This window comes from Myotis nattereri (genome assembly GCF_964212035.1).
Source record: "Myotis nattereri genome assembly, chromosome: 6".
Classification (NCBI taxonomy): Eukaryota; Metazoa; Chordata; class Mammalia; order Chiroptera; family Vespertilionidae; genus Myotis; species Myotis nattereri.
Window position 1 is genome coordinate 57,279,093 of NC_138081.1, and position 23,177 is coordinate 57,302,269.

The 23,177-nt window shown below is 34.8% G+C and overlaps 1 protein-coding gene across 2 annotated transcripts in view; it reads left to right on the top strand.

The window, feature by feature from the left end:
* GRIK2 (glutamate ionotropic receptor kainate type subunit 2) overlaps window positions 1-23,177 on the top strand; it is a 565,655-nt gene that overhangs the window by 373,166 nt on the left and 169,312 nt on the right. For both annotated transcript variants that reach the window (XM_081093994.1, XM_081093993.1), the window contains one exon: window positions 22,753-22,959. In XM_081093994.1, coding sequence (XP_080950120.1) covers window positions 22,753-22,959 — 207 coding nt within the window. The remainder of the gene's footprint in view (window positions 1-22,752; window positions 22,960-23,177) is intronic.

Below are 23,177 nucleotides of genomic sequence, written 5' to 3' on the forward strand. Positions count from 1 at the left end.
TGTGATCAAAGTATCCATATAATTGCTCAATCTTGCTTAATTACTGAGGGTTGTTTTATAAGAACTATCCAGACTTTCTCTAACAATAGATAAGTTTGTGCCTATCAATAAACAAGTGCTATTTAACACTGGATTCATATCAGAGCCAAGCATAAAGCTGTTAAAAGGATAATGCTCCCCAAAACTCACTCATACTTTTTAAAATAGTATTTCTAGGCTTTAGACATTTTTTTTTATAACTTCCACAGATAGTTCTGATCTATAACGATAATTGAAAACTGTTCTGATCATCACTCTATGTAACTAAGATATAAAATCATCGGTGGAACATATGCTGAGCTTACATTTTAATAAATAGCTTATTTATACTTTAGACTATGTCACTCAACTGGTTTCTAAGAGATTCTGGCATTTATTAAGAGGAAAGGCAATTTATTTATTTTTATATCACTTAGTTGAAAAAAAAATTCCAAATTTTCTGATCACAGAGTTTCCTCACACCAGAAAGAACAGATTTGAAGTGATCATTTACCTTATTTATGTAAGTGCTGTGCTTGATATAATTTAATGGCATTTAATTGCTATTTATAATGATGCAGTGATCATTTGATTTATGTTGTGGTTATTTTGTTCTTTTCTCTCTTGGAAAATCTCAGGGGAGAGTCTGGCTATTATGAATAATGGCATGTCCACAAAGAGAAGTTCACTTATTCTTCTTGTTCAATACATTTTTATGTGTCTTTAGAAAAACCAGTGAAGTTTCTAGAATATAGCATTATCAGTGTGTCAATAATAATCAGCTCAATTCCTCATTAATCTATTCATGTTTTTATTTTATTTGTATTTATATTTATTCATTACTTTATCTAACACATATATATTGAATGATGATGATCTATCAGGCAATGTACTAAAAGCTATATTTGATTGATTAACAAATAGACATGGTCTTTTTTCTGATTGACATTAGAAAATGATATGGATTATAGAAAGAAGTACACACACACACACACACACACACACACACCCCTGTGAGTAGGGTATAAGAGAAAGAAAATGGAAGGATGCCTTTTACAGGATGTTTCTCAGTTACACCCAGGTCAGGAGTGAAAGGAAAAGTCAGTTTAGGGTTTAGTATGGAAGAATCGACAGCTGAGACTTGACGTTTGGGAAGGAATTAGCAAGGTAAAGAAAGAAAAGGGAAAGGAGTATCCTAAGCAGAAAGAACAACATATTCAAGGGCTCTAAAGTCGAAGATATCTTGGAAATTTTCAAAATTGGAAGACCATCACCGGAGCTGGTGCTTTGAACTGCTTCTCTGCTTCATCTAATTTAATCTTATGAAGATTGTATGTTACAAAAGAAGAGCAGACATTTTTTACATGCCTACTATCTGCTAGACATTGTTCAAAGCACCACTCATGGATTTGCTGGTTTTATTGTCACAATAACCTTTTGTGGCAGTACCATTATTAATGCTATTTTATCGGTGAGAAAGCTGAGGTCCAGACTGCCTGTGTAAACTACTCATAATCATACAGCTAGGAAACAGAGTAGTGGGTTTCAATCAATCTGGGGAGCCAGCTTGAACAGCCAGTACTCTGAGATGAAAGCTCGAGTGGCCCACCACGGAAAAGCCTAACAATTACAATTCACTAGGGGCCCGGTGCATGACGTTCATGTACTGGGGGGTGTGGGGGTCCCTCAGCCCAACCTGCACCCTCTCCAATCTGGGAGCCCTCGGGGGAGCCCTCTCCAATCCAGGAGTCTCTGTCTGTCTTTGCAATCATCTGAGCGAATTGTCTGAGACCCCCAACCCAGTTTGTTGCTCACAGAATAACAGAGGCTTTTTATTTCTTTGCTCCATTGGTGGAGATTTCCTGGAAGTTTTAGGATATCTTCCCTTTAATTTTTCCTAGACACTCTGATTTTACTTATGTCTCTCACCTTTGCTTTCCCTCCATCCCCCACTGCAACAGTAACTTGCTCCAGGCTCACTTTGCTCTAGTGCAGTGGTTCCCCAACTTCGGCTGCACATTAGAATCACCTAGGAATCTTTTTAAAATCCTGATTTCTGGGCCTCATCCTCTGGAAATTGTTTCTTTGTTACTAATGTTGTGGCCCCACCCCATAACAAAGAAACACAATTTCCAAAGGATGAGGCCTAAAAATCAGGATTTTAAAAAGATTCCCAGGTGATTCCAATGTGCAGCCAAGGTTGAGAACCACTGCTCTAGTGTCTAGGAGAGACATCTGCCACCGGAACTACGATTCCCAGCATTCCTGGTGCTCCCCGTGCTACTGGGAGTGACTGAGGGAGCCAAGTCCCCCCAAGCCTCTGGCTCTGCCGCTCTGCTCTCCACCTAGCGCTGTATATGCAAATTAAACCGCCATTTTTTTGCCAGGTTAATTTGCATACTCACTCCTGATTGGCTGGTGAGTGTAGCAGAGGAATGGTCAATTTACATTTCTCTTTTATTATATAGGATGAACAAAATAGTGTCTTGAGGAATGATTACTCACTTAAAGCAATGCTTCTCATTCATAAATCCCACATATGTTTCATACTGTGATGCTGTTATGGTGTGTCCTCTCAAACATTGAGACATATTCATCTACAAAGAAAAGATTATGGCTACTTGTGCTTCAGTGTCTTGGGCCTCTTATTTTGTTCTTCTCCTAACTTAGCACTCAGTTTTCTTTCAGCCTCCTCAAATCATAATCTCATATTTTTATGGGTAATCAAATTAATATTAGGGCTTATCTAATCCCCTTCAACAGCAACCTATACCCAGTATAGTGTCTAAGTGCGGTAAATAATTATAGCATGGAATTAATTCATTTTAGAAAGTCCTAAGTAATTTTATAAATGCTTAAATTGTTTTAGTTTTGAATTAAGATCAATGTGTCATACAATTTGGAAATTTTTGTAACTTTACCTGCACGCCTAGCCCTAAACTTCAGGTTTATTCATGCCTTCTAACATTCCTCATATTAAAACCCTGTTTTTCAAGTTTCAACCTCAATTGTTGTTAAAATTTCTTGCTTCTTGTGTTCATTGTTATTAATAGAACTAAAAATATCAACCTTAGAATCATGCTTTTATTTATGATTTCATATATCGCATAGAGATAGTCAAATCCTAATTGCAAAAATAATAACAAAAATACCAATTCTGAATGAGATTTAGACAGCTGTTGAGGAATGCTTTGTGCAGTTTTCAGTTTATAATCTCAACTTGTAGTCCTTACTGCTGTGGATCCACTGGCTAGAGGCAATATCAGGTGAATGAATATTTATTTAAGTTCATATAGTGAATGCCTATTTCCCTCTGTGTTCTTGGTTTTCAATAGATTTTTCCTACCTTTCTAAATATGTGGAGTGTTTCCCACATTGCAGCTTCTATATAATAACTGTTTTTTTGTCCATCAGAAGATTACTAGTACTTAAATGCCAGTGTACATTTTGTGTCCCTTGATGACTAGTGACACTTTATTGTGCAAATTACCATGAATTTGGTTACTTTTTCAGAAAAATCAATTACTATAAAGGAGGGTTACTCAATGAATTTAACAAATGTGCTTGCATCTGTATCTTAGTCTTTTTTTAAAAAATTTTCCTAGCACTTCCTGGCAGGTTGTGTATTTCAGCAGTGAGTTTACTTGCTGGGGCTTGTAAAGCTTATTGTCAACAGTTCACAGATACAGAAGGCTTATCTGGGAGCAAACTCCCATGGACAGTGGGAAGAATCATAGGACAAAAGTCAAAAGTGACCAAAATCACCCTTTAAATAGTTCTGCAGCTTCTTCCATAATACGAACAAAAGCGGATTTCTAAGGCTTCCAGTCGGCCACTGTAATAAGTTTTACCTCTGATTCTTCTCTTTCCATTGTCACAAAAGGACCATAAAGCACCGAGTTCATCTTAGAGAGCTGTTAGCATTTCTATTGGAATTCTGGACACTGCAGCTTCACAAAGAAAAACGGTTTTCATTCTTAGTGACCCCTACAATATTTCTAAGTAGGTGTTTAATAAGTACTACTTAAATGTTAACATGAGAGAGATGAGAATGTCTCATTCTGTCTCCTCGTACCCCGTTCCTGCAGCCAGCTTGCTCAAAGGCCATTGAACCTTCTCTCACCATAATTTTTTCTTCTATTTCCAGGTTTGTGTGGGCATTACATTTTCCCTTTTTGTTCTTACTCAATGTGTTTTATTTCTAATAACTTCTCATATTTTCTTAGACCTCCAGATTACATAGGTAAACATAAAACTATTGGTGATAAGACCATTGAGAAGAAAAAAAGAAGGCCATGTGTTTTAATGTGAAATTAGGCATAATTAAAAAAAAAAATCCTAGGGTCTCAATCTTTAAAGACTTTATAAGTAACTGAGAAGCTTATTTTTTTACCATATAATCACACACACACACACACACACACACACGCCTGCTTCCTTCATTCTTCTGCTTCTACTTATATAAAAACCCTGGGTGTAACATCATGTCCCGAAGCTTGACCAACCAGAAGGAAGTCACTCTGCAGAGATCGCCTTGGAAATGGCTGCACCCTCCCCCAGCTGTTTCCTAGAGGGCGAGGTTTCAGGCAGGAACCCGCCCTCAGAGCTGAGCGTGGAAGTACTGAGTCCTGGGTTGCCTTGCCAAGGGCTGCGCCCTCCGGAGCTGTTTCCCATGAGGCCTGAGGGAAGAACCCACCCTCAGAGCGCCAGGAGCGCCCAGCAGCAGTCAGTCCTGGGTTGCTGAGGTGGAGGCCATAGCGTGGTAGAACTCTGGGTCTGGCCCAACAGGACGCATGGCCGGCCTTCAAACCAGATCCTGACAGTAGGGAGGAGGCAGCCCCATTCCTCACAGAATCTGCTGTTGGGTAGCTTGCTGTTAGTGGCCTGCCAGCCAGGAACCCCATTCACCTGCACCCCGGGCCCTGACAGGAGGGAGGAGAGAGCCCCATTCCTCACGGAATCAACAGGTGGCCAGCCTGGGCCACCCTCTTTGGGGCGATCATGGAGCCCCCTGATTGATCACCACCAGTCAGTGGCCTGGGCCTCCCTCTGTTAGGCTATCAGGGGGAAGTGGGCAGGCCCTTACCAATCGCATCACACCCGCCTTGGCTGGCCTGGCACCAGTGGGTGTCATGGGGTCATGGGATGGTAGTCTGGATGGTCATTTCACTGTTTATGCTGTTTGGTCGTTTTGCATATTACACTTTTATTATTATAGGTGTTCACAATTCAGATACCAAAGAAGAAAAAAGAATGGGTTGTTCTAAAAGAGTTTAACAAAGTCACTCAAGAAACTTGTGTAACAAGTTAGAAAGGATTTATTCATGAATACTACTGAATGGGGAATTTATAGAGTGTGATTTGAAGGACATTGTGCCAATTGGAAAGAGGAAAGAGATAGCAACATTGAAAAATCAGGTATGAAATTTCTTGAAGATGGATTAGATGTGGGGCAAAAACAACAGTGAAATGTGAATGAAGACTTCCAGGTTAAAAGTCTAAGAGGCAAGGGTGTTAACATTGCCACAGAACGTGATAGGGATGCTGGGAAGGGAGATAACAAGCCCTCTTAGTCATGTTTGAATGGAGACATTGGCAATAACTTACATATAGTCACAACTTGATTATTCATGTACGGGGATAATAAATTAGATTTAGCAATGGAACGCAGTTTGGAGATTAGCTAATACGTGCAGTCGCCTTTCCCATCAAACCTTTTCCGGAAAGAACAGTGAAATGCCACACTTGATTGATATGAGTTTCAGTTTTTTTCTCCTCTTTACTCTTTCACTTGTGAATTTAGCTAATGAAATATTTAATGGCCAAAATAGAAATACAGCAGCAAGACTGTAACAATCAAGACCTCCAACGTGAGCTGATAATTCAGTCAAGTGGAAAAGTTTAGATGAAAAGTTGCTCTCCAGGCCTGCAACACTATTTTGTTGTTGCTTTAAAATGCAGGTCCCAGATTATGATAGTTATTCATTTTCTATACAGAAAGTTTAAGTGAAAGTACCTTTTTAATAATGTCTTGATAGAGACCAGGCAGATAGCTCTGGTAGGGGGAGGATTGTTAGTGAAGGGGACAGAGATTGAGCGGAGAGGGGAGGGAGAGAAAGAACTCATAGACACAAACAACAGTGTGGTGATTGAGGTGGGTGGGGTGGGGTGGAGATGAAAGAAGGTATAAGGCGAATAAATATGATGAGAATAAAATAAAATAAAGAAAAAATATAGTAATGTCCTGAGATATCAAAACAGGGTTTGTTGTTCAGGCAAGAGAGCAATGTGTGAGCTCTTATGGAGACTCTCTCATTAATAGTTTTTGACTCGCCCTAACCGGTTTTGCTCAGTGGGTAGAGCATCGGCCTGCAGACTGAAAGGTCCCAGGTTCGATTCCCGTCAAGGGCATGTACCTTGGTTGCGGGCACATCCCCAGTAGGGTGTGCACAGGAGGCAGCTGATCGATGTTTCTCTCGCGTTGATGTTTCTAACTCTCTATCCCTCTCTTCCTCTCTGTAAAAAAATCAATAAAATATATTAACAAAATACTTTTTGACTCTTATCAAACCAGTCATTCTTAGTGTCGCCTTTTTTGAAGACATTAAGTTGTTTTGACGGTAACTGCTAGGTTCTTTCATTCTTGCTTCCTGGTATTCTCACTTCCAGTTGTGATAACCTGTGGTGCACCAAGGGCTTCTGCCATGATTGCTAATTAGGGATGGCAGCATTCAGAGTTTAAGAGCCAATGACTAGAAGGAGGCTGAAAGACCATGGCTCCAGCGATGGCAAGACCTCTCTTAGCTCTACAGCATAAAAGCACAACAGTTGGAAAGGCAGGTGCTGAAAAAAGGAATGGGTAATACCGCCCTGTCAGTGGAGCAGTGATAATTAGCTGTGTTATTATTGTTTGTGCTTATCTATTGCTTATTGTTCTTATAGGTCATCCTGTGAATTGAAAGTGTTTTGTTTTGTATTTTTGCCTGTCTGGTTAAGCTTCTGTGTATTTTCCAGCAGCATTTAGAGTAGTAAGAATCGTTAAAATGTAATAAAATACTAATAGGTAAGATTACTGTTAACTAATTTCCTTAAATAATCCTTCTCATTTTTAAGACCAAAGTTTACTACATACATTTGTGAAGCTTCTTTAATTTTGCTAAGAAAAAAAGAAGACTATATTTGAATGACTAAAATATAATTTAAGCCAGTGGTGATATTTATTTTTAAAAAAAGTAAAATTACAAGCTTGAAATTTTCTATAGACCTTGGATAGTATAAAAAGTATAAAACCAAATAGTCAGTAATATTTACAAATGTTACTGATACTGTATCCTTATTAAATTTCATTAGGCTTAAACATGTTTAAGTAATGTAATAAAAAAAACCTTATAAATTAATCACTTATGTATAATGTAATAATTATTTCTGAAATTATTTTGAAATAATTTACAATCATGATCTACTAAATTAGCACTTAAGTATATTTTTTCATAATATTGATAAATACAATTTTTTTATTTTTAAATTTTCTTTCAGTAATGATTCACATTTCTTCACACTCATTAACCAAAAGTTTGCTCTAAAAGTCTCTGTTATTTATTACCATCATAATAAATGTTTCTATGAAATTTTTTAAGTGATAAACAATAAGATTTATACTTGAATCACTTTAGGATAAAAATAAGAACAGCCAACCATTTTTCAGAAGGGAAACAATGCAAACTGTTTAAAAGTGAGGCCATCAGAATATTGGTTCTTCATTCTGTTTGAGGTTTGACCATGGCTTAGCTCCTCACTTGGCAGACAGCCTGGCACCCTATGCCAGCTGTCAAGCAGAAGACAAGGGAGGGACAGTTACTGTGGAGAAGCTACTGATGTTCCCTAGTCAGGTCCAAAGAAAAACAGAGGCTGATGGAACAAAACGCACCATTTCTCTTCATTAGGAGCCTGGTTTTCTGTGTCAACTTGCATTTTAGTTTTCATCCTTGATCTACCGTTTCAGTACTGGAGCTTCATTTTATTAATTCTAGTATTGGTTGATAGTTCAAATAATTAGAATTGTCTGACCATCTGTCATCAAAGGGGTGCTATCCTCATTAACACAGTAAAAGATATACTTTCTCTTACATTCCACTGAAATTTCCAATGATTTGGGGAAAACACACAAAAAACAATGAAAACATTGTTTAAGCTAAAGTGAAAAGGAGAACACATGCCATATTTCAGTAGCCTATTGATCAAATAGTGCTTACAGGGAGAGCTTGCTGATTATCCCCTAAAATGGCATTTCTAATTATGAATTCAAACAGTATGCTTTTATGTTTTTTGTTCATAAAAACAGGAAAATACTTTGTTAGTGTTTCCTTAAGTCACTTCATAAAAATATTGCTATATTTGAGAGGTCTATAATTAATTGTCTTTGGTTGTTTAAATATTTAATTGTACATCGTATATGTAGTTATAATTTTTCCTCATCCTTTACTAATTTTAATTGATTTTATCTGTCTTATTTTTTATTTGCATTTGGTGAGAACTTCACTCTTTGAATCTATTTTCTTAGTTATAATGGTGTTTTTATCATTATTAGATAAAATAAAGAATTTATTCTCAAAAGACTTTTTATTTCTAGTTTTCCAATTAATTATGTTTCATGAAGGGGCAGTAAATATTATTGACTACATTGGTTATCTATACAGATTATCATTAATTTTCAAGTTGTAATTATTGTTCTGATGAATGTATTATTCAGCTTCTGAATAGTGAAAATAGTTGTATTCCAGAGATAAACTGTTATTGGTTGTGGTTGAAAATTGGTCAGTGGATTGCTGTGTTTTGCTTGTATTCTTTTTAGGTAGATTTGACAGTGACTGCTCTTTAGTTACAGTATTAAACCATTTTGTTAGCTTTCTATGTCAGTGTTATGATCACTACATTTCAAAAGAAAACTGGTTCCATAGCATTTACTGTTTTCTAAAGCATTTTATATATTCTGAGATTACTTCTTTTATATTAGTTTAAAAATAAAATCTCACAGTATTTAGAATGTTTCAGGAAGATTTATTTAATAATCATTATAATTTATTTTATGTTTATTTACCTATGTATTTTATTACTTTTTTGAGCCAGTTTTATATTGTGCATTGATGCACATCAAGGTATTTAAGTTTATTAACACAGCTTTTCACATAAGCCCATTATATACATTTTATAATCTCTATCTATTGAGTACCTTTCCAATGTAAAATTCTGTTTTGAAATTTTTTTCTCATTTTAAAAATGTGGTTAACTAAGAAATCTTATTGCCTTATTGTTGCTTTTACTAAGAAAACATTTATAATTTTCATTCTCTTTTTTTCTTTTTTGTACTTCACTTTTTTTTCCTATTTCCTTATTATTTTTCTCCTGCTTTTCCTCTATTTTTGGTTGTCCATTTTCTAGCTTTTTATTTATGTGCTCCATGTATTTATTCAGTTACTGAATGCTAAATTCATATAAAGCTAAATTTTTCTCTGTAAAAATGCAGAATTAAGGTAATACATGATGAATTTAATATTAAGCAATATTGCATTTAATTTTTTATGGTATCTTTCATTGGCAGTTAGATATGTAGTTCTATAGCTGAAGAGAATGGTTATCACTGGAGATGTTATCTGGAGTTATCAAAATAGATGGTGGTTGGCATTATGAATATTGGCTATATTTTCCTTAGAGAGCACATGCGTGTTTTTAGTGAATCTACACCACTGAACATTTCTCTCCTTTCTTGAATTATATCATAAACATATATCTTTTTGGTTTGACCAACACTTATAAATGAGAGCTTCCCAGGAAGATAAATCATTTGGTATAAAGGAAATATATATATATATATATATATATATATATATATATATATATATATATGTATATACATATATGTATATATATATTGTTCTTTGATTCGTGCTCATGAGTACTTTATCCATATTGAGAAGTAATGATGACAGTTATGAGACTTTCAAGACCAGTAAGTCCTAAATTACGTCAGGCACTTCCAACCTAACTTCATTTTCTAATCAATATCTATTTCTCAAGTCCTTATCGCTGTACTTTCCATCAAAACTTGATTATTTGACATTGATTCCTAATTGCTTCTATTTATTTGGGATTTAAGTGGTTCTATTAATGACAGACAATATCCTGAATCCAGTTAACCCAACACAATGACTCAGAAAGAAAAGTACAGACTGCTTCCCCTGGCAGAAAACACTTCTGTACTTTGCTCTACTAACATCACTAAAGTGACTGCTTTTTTTCCTAGAAATCCATAATAATAGATTAGTCCCCAGGTCCTTATCCATTTATAAGTCAATGTATTTTATTAGGTACATCATTCACAAGGCATTTATGCCATTAATTTATGTCATTAATTAGATAATCAAACAAGAATGAGCATTATTAACTTGAATTCTGTAAATTTTATGTTTTGAGATCTCTTAGCCTTATTTCCAAGTAGTAATTGGTTTAAAAAAAAGTAACTTGTGAATTTGTTTTCATCACCTTGTCTTAGTAAACTTATATTGGTAAAACAAATAAACAAAAGAGTTTTTACCACTTCATCTGAGAACAAACTAATAGGAAAGCAATGCCTTTGCCACATAGCTGTTCGGCAAACATTTCCTATTATATGAAGAATATTTTATACTGCATTCAAATGTAAATAGAGTCAAAGTTCATCAAATATTTTTTACAGCTTTGTGTTCTTAAAATAAATCTAAATTTATAGTTCCTACTTTATAGTAATCAGCAGAGGATCAGTTGACACTTGAGATCTAACTTTAATACCTCATTTCCTATTATTGGTATATACAATGCTCTCTGACCTTAGGAACAAAACACTACTTTCATAATACAACATGCACTTTCTATGCCCTGTAACAATAGCATTCCCTGTTTATTAATTGGTTACATCAGAATTTCAGTGTGTTCTGTTGTTCTAATAAGTACGTGATACAGGTATACCCTACAACTATGCTGTGGTTAAATAGATTTAGGAAAATACTGGGTTGAGCCAAATTATTTGGGGTTATTTTATCACTGAGTCTTTAGTAAATTCATATGTATTGTGGATATCTCAAAGGGATGCAATTATGTATAATTTCCAAATATTTTTAATTGCATACTTTTTAAAAAAATAAAACTTTTGGGATAATTTTCAAGAAAAATACACTATAGACAACACAAGATTAAACCATAACAACTTTGAAACCTTCCTTGATATCTGTGAAGGAATTTACATATATATGCAAATCCATGAACTGCCTACCCCACCAATAATCAGCAGAGGATCTGTTGACACTTGATATCTGACTTTAATACCTCACTGAAAAAAAGGGCATTTCTGCAGGCTTAAGGGCCAAATAGAAGTTAGAAAATCTAGTTTTGAATTCTGAATCTGCCATGTATTAGGTGATTTGCCTTTTGTAAGTTACCTTAACTTTACATGAGGCTAATAATAATGAAATGCAACTTGAAGTTTGTATTAGAGGTAAAAATTTGGAAAATATATAACAAGTTCCTGGCATAATTATTATCTATAAACTAGAGGTCCAGTGTACAAAATTCCTGCATTTGGGGGGGGGGGTGTGTCCTAAGTCCAGCCTGTGCCCTCTTGCAGTCTGGGAGCCCTCGGGAGATGTCTGACTTATGGCCTAGGCCCACAGGGAGGGGGCCTAAGCCATCAGTCAGACATCCTTAGCACTGCCACGGAGGCGGGGGAGGCTCCTGCCACCACTGCTGTGCTCGCCAGCCTTGAGCCTGGCTTCTGGCTCAGCGGCACTCCCCCTGTGGGAACACACTGAACACCAGGGGGCAGCTCTTGCATTGAGTGTCTTCCCCCTGGTGGTCAGTGCACGTCATAGCAACCGGTTGTTCCGTCATTTGGTCAATTTGCATATTAGCCTTTTATTATATAGGATGGTAACTTCTAATGCTTACAAAGTAATTTATAAATTAAAAAGCAATGAATGGTGCCCATATTTACTGTTTTCCCCCAAGGTTTTAAAACATATTTATAAATATCTTCCTCTTATTACCCACCATTCCTCTTTTTGGACCATGTGCAGGGAAATTTTTCTTTATACTTTTTCTCATTCCATGTCTTTTACCTACACAACTCTTATTTCTCTCCATCTATTTAATGTGTTCTCATCCTACAATCCATTTTTTCAGATGGCCTTTCCTCTAGGATGACTTATCTAACTACCTTGGAACATTTTTTCTTTCCTTTTGCTGGCACCTAATGGTTCTCTTATCTATACAATTTATTCCTTAGGTTCTTACATGAAAACTTGTATTACTAATTTACACTTTTCTATTTTCAACTAGATTAAAAGACACTTAGGAAAAGCAATTCTGTCCTAAAGAAGGGTGCATTTTTAATGATAGGTAATTTATAGACATTTGTTTATTTTATGGATTACAGAGGACAGTGGCCGAAAGTTCAAAAAGAACTTTCATTATGTGAAAGAGAACTTCCAGCAGGTACGTGCTCCTAGCTGCTCCTGATCATTGGTGGATAACCCTCATTGCACAAGGACTTTTTTGTATGAGTGTTTTGCGTGCATATGCAGGAATGTTGAAGAGCTTGCAGTACCTGATCCATTCTCAGGTGTGATGAAGCTAGGAAGCCAATTAGTATTCAACTCTCGATTCTAATTTATATTTCTATCAGCTGATTTGGAAAAATTATATAGGTAGAGTTAGAGGATGGGTAATCTTGGGTACTCCTTTATAAGACCCCAAAGCCTCCAAAAGCAAACTGTTGCACTAAATTATTGGAAACAGAATCCTAATGATTGAAAACACTGTAATCATTTGACAAATTATGTCTTTCTCCTTTAGATTTGCTTTTTCTCTCTCCCAAACATGCATTCAAATTTATCCAATGTCTATATAGTTAAAAAAAACATACCTAAAGGGAGAATACTGAGGGGAAAATTCTCAAGTTCATTTCCTACATCAAAATTGGTTTTAGGTAGATGCTTTAAAATAATCTTAGAAAAGAGAATGCCATTCTAGACAGGATATGAATTGAAGTCCAGATAATCAACAATGATTATATCTAGATAGTTTTTCAGAATTTCATAGCAAAAAGGTTTTGTCCTAACTTAGGTTCTTTTGATATTATCTCCCCCTATTTTTCTTGCTTCACACTCTCTTTCCCTTAAATAATACAGCTATTTATTCTTTTCAACATCCACATGAATACTTTTCTCTCTCTAAAATATTTCCATTTACTTCTTTGTTTAACTCAGTAGTTCTCATGCCTTTAATGCATATATGACTGTCTACTAGTTTCTGCTCCCAGTGTAAAATGAAAATGAGGATCGCTTTTTTAAAAAATGTTAAGAATTTTAAAAGGGCACCAGCAGAGTAGTAAACCTAGCACAGGAACCTTCAGAGTGTTGGGCGCTGTACATCTATATGGGTCACACACCCGTAAAGCTGGCCCAACTGCACATCCTAATCACCTACGAAGCTTTTTAAAAGTAAGGATGCCTGGGTAGCACCTTAGAAAAATTAGATCATAATCTTTGGAAGTAGCCGCCAGGCATCAGTATTATAATTTTAATTGAAAATAATTAATTTTTTAAAATATTTTTAAAAATATATTTTATTGATTTTTTACAGAGAGGAAGGGAGAGGGATAGAGAGTTAGAAACATCCATGAGAGAGAAACATTGATCAGCTGCCTACTGAACACCTCCCACTGGGGATGTGCCCGCAACCCAGGTACATGCCCTTGAACGGAATCGAACCTGGGACCTTTCAGTCCGCAGGCCGACGCTCTATCCACTGAGCCAAACTGGTTAGGGCGAAATAATTATTTTTTTTTAAATGTACAACTGAGACTGAGAACTGAAATTGAATGCTATTTCTTCATGACATCACATTATACTTACCTATTTGCTTTCCATTTCTCTCATTAAACTGTAATGTTCCTTATGAATAAGTACCATGTCTTATTAGTCTTCTCCTCTTCATGGCATAATACTTGGGATATTATGGGCATCTATAACTGGTTATTGAGTGAATGAATATATATATATATATATATATATATATATATATATATATCCTGTTTATTCATTTTATAGATAATAATCAAGGAGAAAATAAAAGCAGATATTAGCTGACAATTTTTTAAAATATATTTTATTGAGTTTTTACAGAGAGGAAGGGAGAGGGATAGAGAGTTAGAAACATCGATCAGCTGCCTCCTGCACACCTCCTACTGGGGATAGGCCCGCAACCAAGGTACATGCCCTTGACTGGAATTGAACCTAGGACCTTTCAGTCCACAGGCCAACGATCTATCCATTAAGCAAAACCAGTCAGGGCATTAGATGATAATTTTAAGGTGAAAAGAGGAAGCACATTCTAAATAGGAAAGGGGAAGGAGAGAGACAGAAACATCAATGATGAGAGAGAATCATTGATTGGCTGCCTCCTGCAGGTCCCTACTGGGGATTGAGCCCGCAACCCAAGCATATGCCCTTGACTGGAATCAAACCCCGGGCCCTCCACTGAGCCAAACCAGCTAAGGCAAAAGCACATTCTTAAAGAGAATGAAATAAAGTAAAATAAGAGATTTGAGAGATTATATCTAAATATTAACTTTCTCATTGAACAGGGTGTTTACTCACACAAATAGCTACCATAATTTTGTGCTTAGAGTGACAATTATTTTATTTATACTATTACTCATTAAACATTCAGTGCTGATAAAACACAAGAATAGGGAATAGATATGGGATAATTTTTAAATAAAAATAATCACTCCCTAGATTCATCTATCACAATTTTTGGGAGAATAAATTTGTGGTTATAGTACATCTAGATATATTGCACAGCTTTTGAATGGGACCAGAGTTGGGAGGGAATGGCTATTTTTATCAGTGGTTAGTCAGATCAAAGTAGTAGAATAAATGTAATTACCCACAAACACTAGTAAAGTACAACTCTATTAAACATACACACACACATATTCTATTACATATGTACATGTATATATATATATATATATATATATATATATATATATATATATCTCTTGTAATAATTTTTAAACATTTTATTGATTTTTAGAGAGAGGAGAAGGAAATGGTGGGAGACAAACATTAATGTGAGAACATAACATCAATTGGCTGCCTCCTCACACCCTTTATCAGGGATCGAGCCTGGAACCCCGGGCATTTGTCCTCACCAGGAATCAAACCGACAATCTTTTGGTACAAGGCACAATGCCCAACCAACTAAGCCACACCAGCCAGGGCTTGTATTTATTTTTCTCTAAATAATATACCATAGCAATTTGAGGACACAATACATATTTAATTTATTTATTCTTCACAGGGATTGGTGAACTAAGGCCAAAGGGCTGGCCACTTTTTTCTGTTTGGTAGTTTCATTTTGTTCTTTATTGAGGTAAAACATACATAATATAAAATATAGCATTCTCACCATTTAAAGTATACAATTCAGTGGCTTTTCATATGTTTACAGTGTTTTAATCCTCACCTGAGGATACTTTCCCATTGATTTTTTAGGGAGAGTGGAAGAGAGAGAGACAGAGAGAAACATTGATGTAAAAGAGATACATTGATTGTTTGCTTCCTGCACACCCAATGACCAGGGCCTGGGCCGGGGAGGAGCCTATAACCAAGGTACATGCCCTGGATCAGAATTGAGCCTGGGACCCTTAGGTCCGGAAGCTGACACTCTAACCACTTAGCTGAACTGGCTGGGGCAGTATGTTCACAGTGTTGAATGGTCATCACCATAATCTTGTTCCAGACCATTTTTATCATCTGGAAACTTTGTATCCATGAAGTATTCACTTCCCATTCCTCCCTAGGACTAGCTGCTGGCAACCACTAATTTGGTTTCTGTTTCCATGGTTTACTTATTCTACATCTTCCAAATGAATACAATTATATAGTAAGTTACGTAACTAGGATTAGCTTCTACATTCTGCAAAGAAGACAGTGGGGTTTTGATGATTGCATTGAATGTTATGATTGCTTTGGGGATTATTTCTATTTTAACATTATTAAGTTTTCCATTTTTTCTTTTTAAAAAATTAAATTTATTAGGGTGACATTGGTTAATAGGATCATATAGGTTTTAAGTGTACATTTCTATGAGACATAATCTATATATCGCATTGTGTGTCCACTATCCAAAGTCAAACCATCTTCCATCACCATATATTTCGCCCCTTTTACCCCCTGCCCCTCTCCACACCCTCCCCTCTGGTAACCACCATACTGTTTTCTGTGTCTATGAGTTTCACTTTTATATCCCACATATGAGTGAAGTCATAGGGTTCTCAGATTTTTCTGACTGACTTATTTTGCTTACCATAATTTTCTCAAGGTCTATCCATGTTGTCACAAATAGCAGTATTTCTTCTCATGACTGAGTTGTAATATATAATATATTAATATAATAATCTCACATCTTCTTTATCCAATCCTCTATCGAAGGACACTTTGGTTGTCTTCATGTCTTGGACACCATAAATAATGTGCAGTGAACAGAGGTGTGTATATATGTTTGCAAATAAATGTTTTAGAGTTTCTATGGTAAACAGGCATCTATGTGGGCTTCCCTTAAATATAGATTCCCTTTAATATACTAGAGTTTTTCATAGCCCTTATTCTATTAAGTATCTCTTTCCCCAGCCTATTCTGTTCCAGGCATTTTGGTTCATGTAGTTTTGCCCCTGGCATTATCTCTTGCTCAGGAGGTAGTGGCTAATGTATTTGTCTAAAAATGCTCATGACAACACCACCTATAAAGCAGCTTCAGCCCCCACAAAGTTCCATGTAGGCAAAACAAAGTGAAGCCCTTAAGCCAGTCCTCCAGGGAACCGTCACACAGTCAAAATAAAGAACTACCTTTTTTTGAGAATAAGCCCATACTGTTCCCTGGTACTCAGCGCCTGCACCAGGAATACTGGCTGCCCTCTTCGAGGGTGCTACAGAATAGGGAAGTGGAGGGGAGTAGAAACAGGGTAAATTCGTATGCACCAGAGGTCTTCTAGCAAATACCTGCAGGTTTTCTCTTCACAGCTTTTCCCTAGTTGTGAGCTCTTTCTTTCTTTTTTATTAGATTTCAGAGTTCCTAAAATATTGATTTTTTTAAAAAACTCTGACAGTTTTTGCCAGCTTCTCCATTGCTTCTATGGCTTCTTTTGTTCTACAGTGGCAAGAGTTGAGTAGTTGCAACTGTGTTGTCCAAAGAGCCAAAATATTTACTGTTTAATTTTTAAGAGAGATTTTTCTGACCTCTATTCTGGAAATCAGTACATAAGATCTACACAAAAAGTATTTGTTTATGCATACATTGGTAGAAAATGGATGGAAGAACAAAAAAAAATTATATTTATATTTTAGAGGGAGGTTATCTAATGTAAATATCTATATGCATCTTAGTAAACAGCATATAAAAACTTAAAATTGTACTCTCTTTAAAGACCATGATAATTTATTGATCATTTTTGGAGTTGTCATTTTTTACTTATAGTTTACTATTCCATACAGGATTAGTGATGGCCAGTTAAAATCAAAACATGCCAATTAAAAATATGTATTAATATTCAGAAAACATCCTATTATTATCATTAGCTATTTTTTTGGTCTAGGTTACATGATATATGTTCTTCATCTCTCCAAGAGTGTTGCCTAGTAGAGCAGAGGGATAGGTCATTATCAGATAGTTATAGGGAGTCAATAACTTATTTGTTAAAGAAATATCCATCTCCTGAACATCACTGTCAGTGGTGATGTCCTTAATCTCCCTTTCAAAAACATGATTCTCTACTTTGTGTTCTCTTGAGTATCTTAGAGCAAGTTGTTTTTTACAACATTTTCTCGTGTTGACACATATGTTTTATAGTTTTAAAGAGCTGACTCAACTTCCAGAAGAGGCAACCTCAGCAGCATCATTGCCCTTGCCCTTCATGTAGCTCATTTGTTAGCCTTCTACTTCTGATCAACTTCTCAGCACTTACCTTGATCTTCACACTCATTGAAAAACAAGTTGCTCTGTTATTATTTATTAGTCAGTGCTTTCAGCGTGAGGGGAGTGATGAGATGTAATGAGTATGCCCTCAAGGGTCAGACACAGAAAAAAATAAATGATTCTTGGGAAAATATAAACTGCTCATTTTTAAGTTTTAAAGTCCATAACTTTTCATTTGGCCCATAGGGATGCTATTTGGGAAAAGGTGGTGTTTTTGTTTTTTGTGGGTTTTTTTGCTGTTTTGTTTTATTTTGTTTTTGGTCAACTTTATCTTAATTACAAAAAAATTGAGTCATTAACAATATAGATGCATAAAGTATAAATCCTTTAATACTGTTCTTAATTGAGAATAATGTTATCCATAAGCAATTTGGGTTTCAGCTAGTTGCCACAAACTAATTTTTTAAAATTTTCTGGTAATAGGGTAATTTCAGAACCAGACTGTGGCCAACTGAATATCCACAGAGAAACAGAATGCTCTAAAACAAGACACACAGTTGTGTTTCTTAGAAATGTGCTCTAAAGTAATATTTTGTTCTAATGATTAATGAAGCAGAGTAGCCATGCAAGTAATACAGGATTATATGAAATAGGTAAGTGTCTTAAATTCATTACTACATGGGAGCTCCAGTAGGGCAGAATTCTTAGGTATTGTTTTCTTTTGTTTTTCATTGTTGTATATCTGGAGCCTAAAATACTGCTGGTACATAATAGTTCAGTTCATGTTTGAAGAAATAAATTAGTTAGTTTAGCTTTATTATTGAGATAGCAAGAGATATTTTATAGATTATAATATAAAATTAATTTGCATTGTATGGCCCTGTCTTTTGAATATCATGGGTAAGACAATATAGTTCAAGGGCTAACATCTGAGGAAGATAATTTTGCTCTCTGTAGAGAAGGACTGAGGTATATATGAGTTATACACTTATAATCATAAAATTTCATTATATATAAATAAAACATTTTGTTCCCCTGAACCTTAAAACATACTTTACTTTTTCAGAACTTTATTTTAGGTTTATTCTGTGCCAACTCCCATCTAATGCTGATAAAAATATATGAGTTATTGGTTTCCTTAAAACTGGAGTTGATAGTGGAAATGCTGACAAATCCTTATTACAGATGCCAGTAGAATGAAGTGCCTTTACTTCTAGCAAATGCTGATGTGGAGATTTAAGACTCTATGAGAAATCAGTGAAGTTGCCCAGGAGAGTTTTATCATATTATTCATTGAACTCAATATGTGGTACAGTAATTGCTTCTGGTACCATTTTTCTTTTCTTACATGAGTATATTATTTATTCTTGTGCTGCGCGAAGCAGAGAAAGAGAGTTTAAAAGAGAGTCATAACTCCATGTAAACTATCTTGTGACACAGTGTAACTGGAGATAGGAATCGCAGCTGGAAAACTGTGTCTTATTTATCAGAATTAAATATGGGAAAATGGTATTTGACATTGTAGAGATCCATAAATACTAAAAAGATGCACTCAGACCACATAATTTTTTTCTGGTAATACGAAAGCCTGTCTAAGGAGACTTTTTAATCTTATAGGGATCAACAAATTTATTTGCCTATGACAGAAGTTTTCTTATTAGGTTATAGGTGAAAAAAATCAAGTTAATAGGGCAAATGTTTACTACTACACGCTAGATTAATGTCATTTAAATAGCATAATAATTCTTGGAATTTTTGTTCTGCTTTTGTACCTTGTGCACATATACCTCCCATGCACATACCTCAGGAACTCTTAAGTGTTCACTAGCTTTTATTATATTTTTCTTCAGTGTTCAAGTGAATTTGTGTGAAAAATATACCATAAATATTTTGGAACAAAAAAATTAAAATAGAGACAATGGTGATTGAACAGTGAAAATGGGAAAATAGGAGAATTTTTTTAGACATATATTACTGAGTCTGATAGGTTTAAAATATGCTATTTTCCTAAATTCTGTACTGTTATGTTAAAAAAATGTATTCTTATTTGGAAAGGAGATAACTTGTGATGTAGAAAATGAATTTTAGGATTATATATTTACTTATTTTCTACATTGTTGTTTTGATTGGATAGTTTAATTAGTAAGTGTATTATCATTTTGCATGCAGCATAGACTAGAAGTTAATCCCAGTTGATTGAAAAAAAATAAAGCCATACAGTACATATTAAGTTATCCAATGAGCTATGTGCAATTATGCATTCACATGCTGTTTGGAAATGATCACTAGGAACCATTTAATGTGGTCTAGTAGTCTGACTACCTGAATTGTGTGCTAACTGTTGTTAGGTAAAATACTTTGCACCCCTGTCCTAAGTTATTTCACGTATAAAATAGCAACGATAATGTTACTGACCATTACAGGGTTGTAATGAGGAATAAATAAATTAATCTAAGAAAAGCACATAGAACAGGGCCTGACACAAAGTAAGTGCTTGGGAAATATTGGATGGTGCTATTAGTGCAGGGATCTTGACAAATGGTTAGTGCTTGTGACCTTTAAATTAATACATATTAATATAATTTATTTTATATGTATTTAATAAATGTAAATAAATTTAATTTATATATAATTAATTATATATATATATATATTCATTAATTTCTAAGTCAGAAACAATGAAAACCAAAGTATGAAGTATTCTGCAGGGGAGTATGGTGTGTACTTCTCAAGTCTCTAACCCTCTTCTCATTGGTTTGTGACCTGAGGATTTGTTACTACTATAATAGGACCCATAGGGAAACAGACCTCTGGTAATTTTTCTCTTCAAGTTCAAGTTCCCTTGCCCTCCCCCGCCCTCGTTGACCACAGCAACCCATTTCCATTAGTTCATTATACAGTCATTTTGTTTGTAAGCCTGCTAGGTGCCTGGTGATGACTGGTACTATTAATGAAAATTTAAGTAACTATCTTGCCATGTACATTTTGCAAGTCTAGTTCAGAAGATACACATATAAATCATCTCTCACTACTCATTATGGTAAATACTATGGTAAAAGAATTCAGAAGTTGTGTGGGAAAACCAGAAAAAGAGACACCTGAATATGCTCTGCACATGAAAGCTGTTTAGCTCTAGTATTTCCTCTTGTCAGTGTAACGAGGGTATCTAAATTGTGATCAATGGAATCATGTTATCTAACTTAAAAAGTAGAGCAGAAAGGATATAATAACCCCAAGGTTGGAAAAATACTGTATCTATCAAATTCTTAGTACTCTGTATACCACAGGAATGAAGTGTACATGTGATCACATACATAAAAATTAGAGAGGATCCTAACTATTCTCTTACCTAATGGTAAAACCAATTATCTAGCTTTGAATTTAGCTACAGATTGATTTCTGATTTAAAGTTACTTAACCCAAGTGCATTTAAAAATTCAGCATGTATGGATTGCCACAAATGGTCTGATAGTATAGAAAGCAACATAAAATAGTGGGGAAAGTGTGTACCTTGGAATTTAAGTAATCTTAATTAAAAATACCATCTTTTCCTCTCCTTAGATCCTCTTTATCTCTTGGTAACCATATAAACTGGGAAATTTTTTTAACCTCTCTTGAAAATGACCATTGTAAAAGAGTCCTGATCATCACATATTGCTGTCTGTTTCTATGAGGTGTTTTTTGTTGTTTTCTTAATCTCTTCATTGATGGCTGTTGTTCTCTTCCTGGAATAGTCCAGTGTCATATTGGTCTCAGGGCTTTTTACTTGCTGAGTCTTGACCTAAAATCCCCTTCTTTCATATTTTCAAGTGGCTAAACTCCTTAAGTTCTACCTCATCTCTCCTCTCCATTCCACGCATATTACTCAATTGTGTCTTGTCTTCTCTTATCTTGCCAAATATCTTGCAGTAGTTCTGTATCCTGTTGCCCTATTTTACATTTTTATACCATTTATTGACGACAGAGTTACATGTTCTATTTGTTTAGGCATTTAGTATTGGTTTTCTTCTCTATATTATGAACTTGAGGACTTGCATTTCTCTTTTATAGAGAAAGGCTGTCTCATAGTAGGTGGTTCATAAAATGTTGTATGAATGTATAAGTTCTTGTTAAATGTTAGTTTTATAATATATTCTAAAAGAAGATATTACTTTTCTCCTATAATTAAATATAATAGTTGTCATTTTCCTGGTTGTTAGAAAAAAGTGTTAATATATATAAAAGTACTACTCTAGTTCTTATCACATGGTAAGTAATTAGGCAATAACTTTTAAAAAAATTATTTTATCTATAGGTCCCACTGAAATAACATACCAAATATTGATTAAATGGTATAAATTAAATGTGGGTATTGTAATGATGGTGAAATTATATTAAATGTACTATATATTATACCTATACATATATCTATATGTATTATACAGTATATAACATGTCATATTATTTATTATATATGAAATAAGCTATATGGTAAAGACATAACATCATATTTTTATTATGTAGTCAAGGTAAAATTATTATATTTAAATATTCTTTTGTGAAGCACAAATGTTCCTGATAATCTACCTTATTAGTATTTCAAACTATATTAATTACAACTAGAAAAAAATAAAATTGACTTGTGTCATAAATTAATGTGAATTTTTCCATCTTCTAAGGAGTGCTATAATTCTAATAGCTTCATGATTAGCTGATACCTCTTGTCTTCATGTTCACTGTTTCCAGGAAGAACCCTATGTCCTGTTTAAGAAGTCTGACAAACCACTCTACGGGAACGATAGATTTGAAGGCTATTGCATTGACCTTCTCAGAGAATTATCTACAATCCTTGGCTTCACATATGAAATTAGACTTGTAGAGGATGGGAAATATGGAGCCCAGGATGATGCCAATGGACAATGGAATGGAATGGTCCGTGAACTAATTGATCATGTAAGTCCCTTTTATCATTATTTATTACCTTTGGTAGATTGCTAAGAGATTTTACTTTTTTATGATAAGTGGTTAAAAAAGTCAAAGAACAATAATATATTTCAAATATATATTTCCTGCAACAATTTTACTCAAAGTATATGTTATTTGTGCAATTAAATATAAAGAATCAGAGATATATAGTTCTATTACAGAGAGATGTTTGTCTTAAATTAACT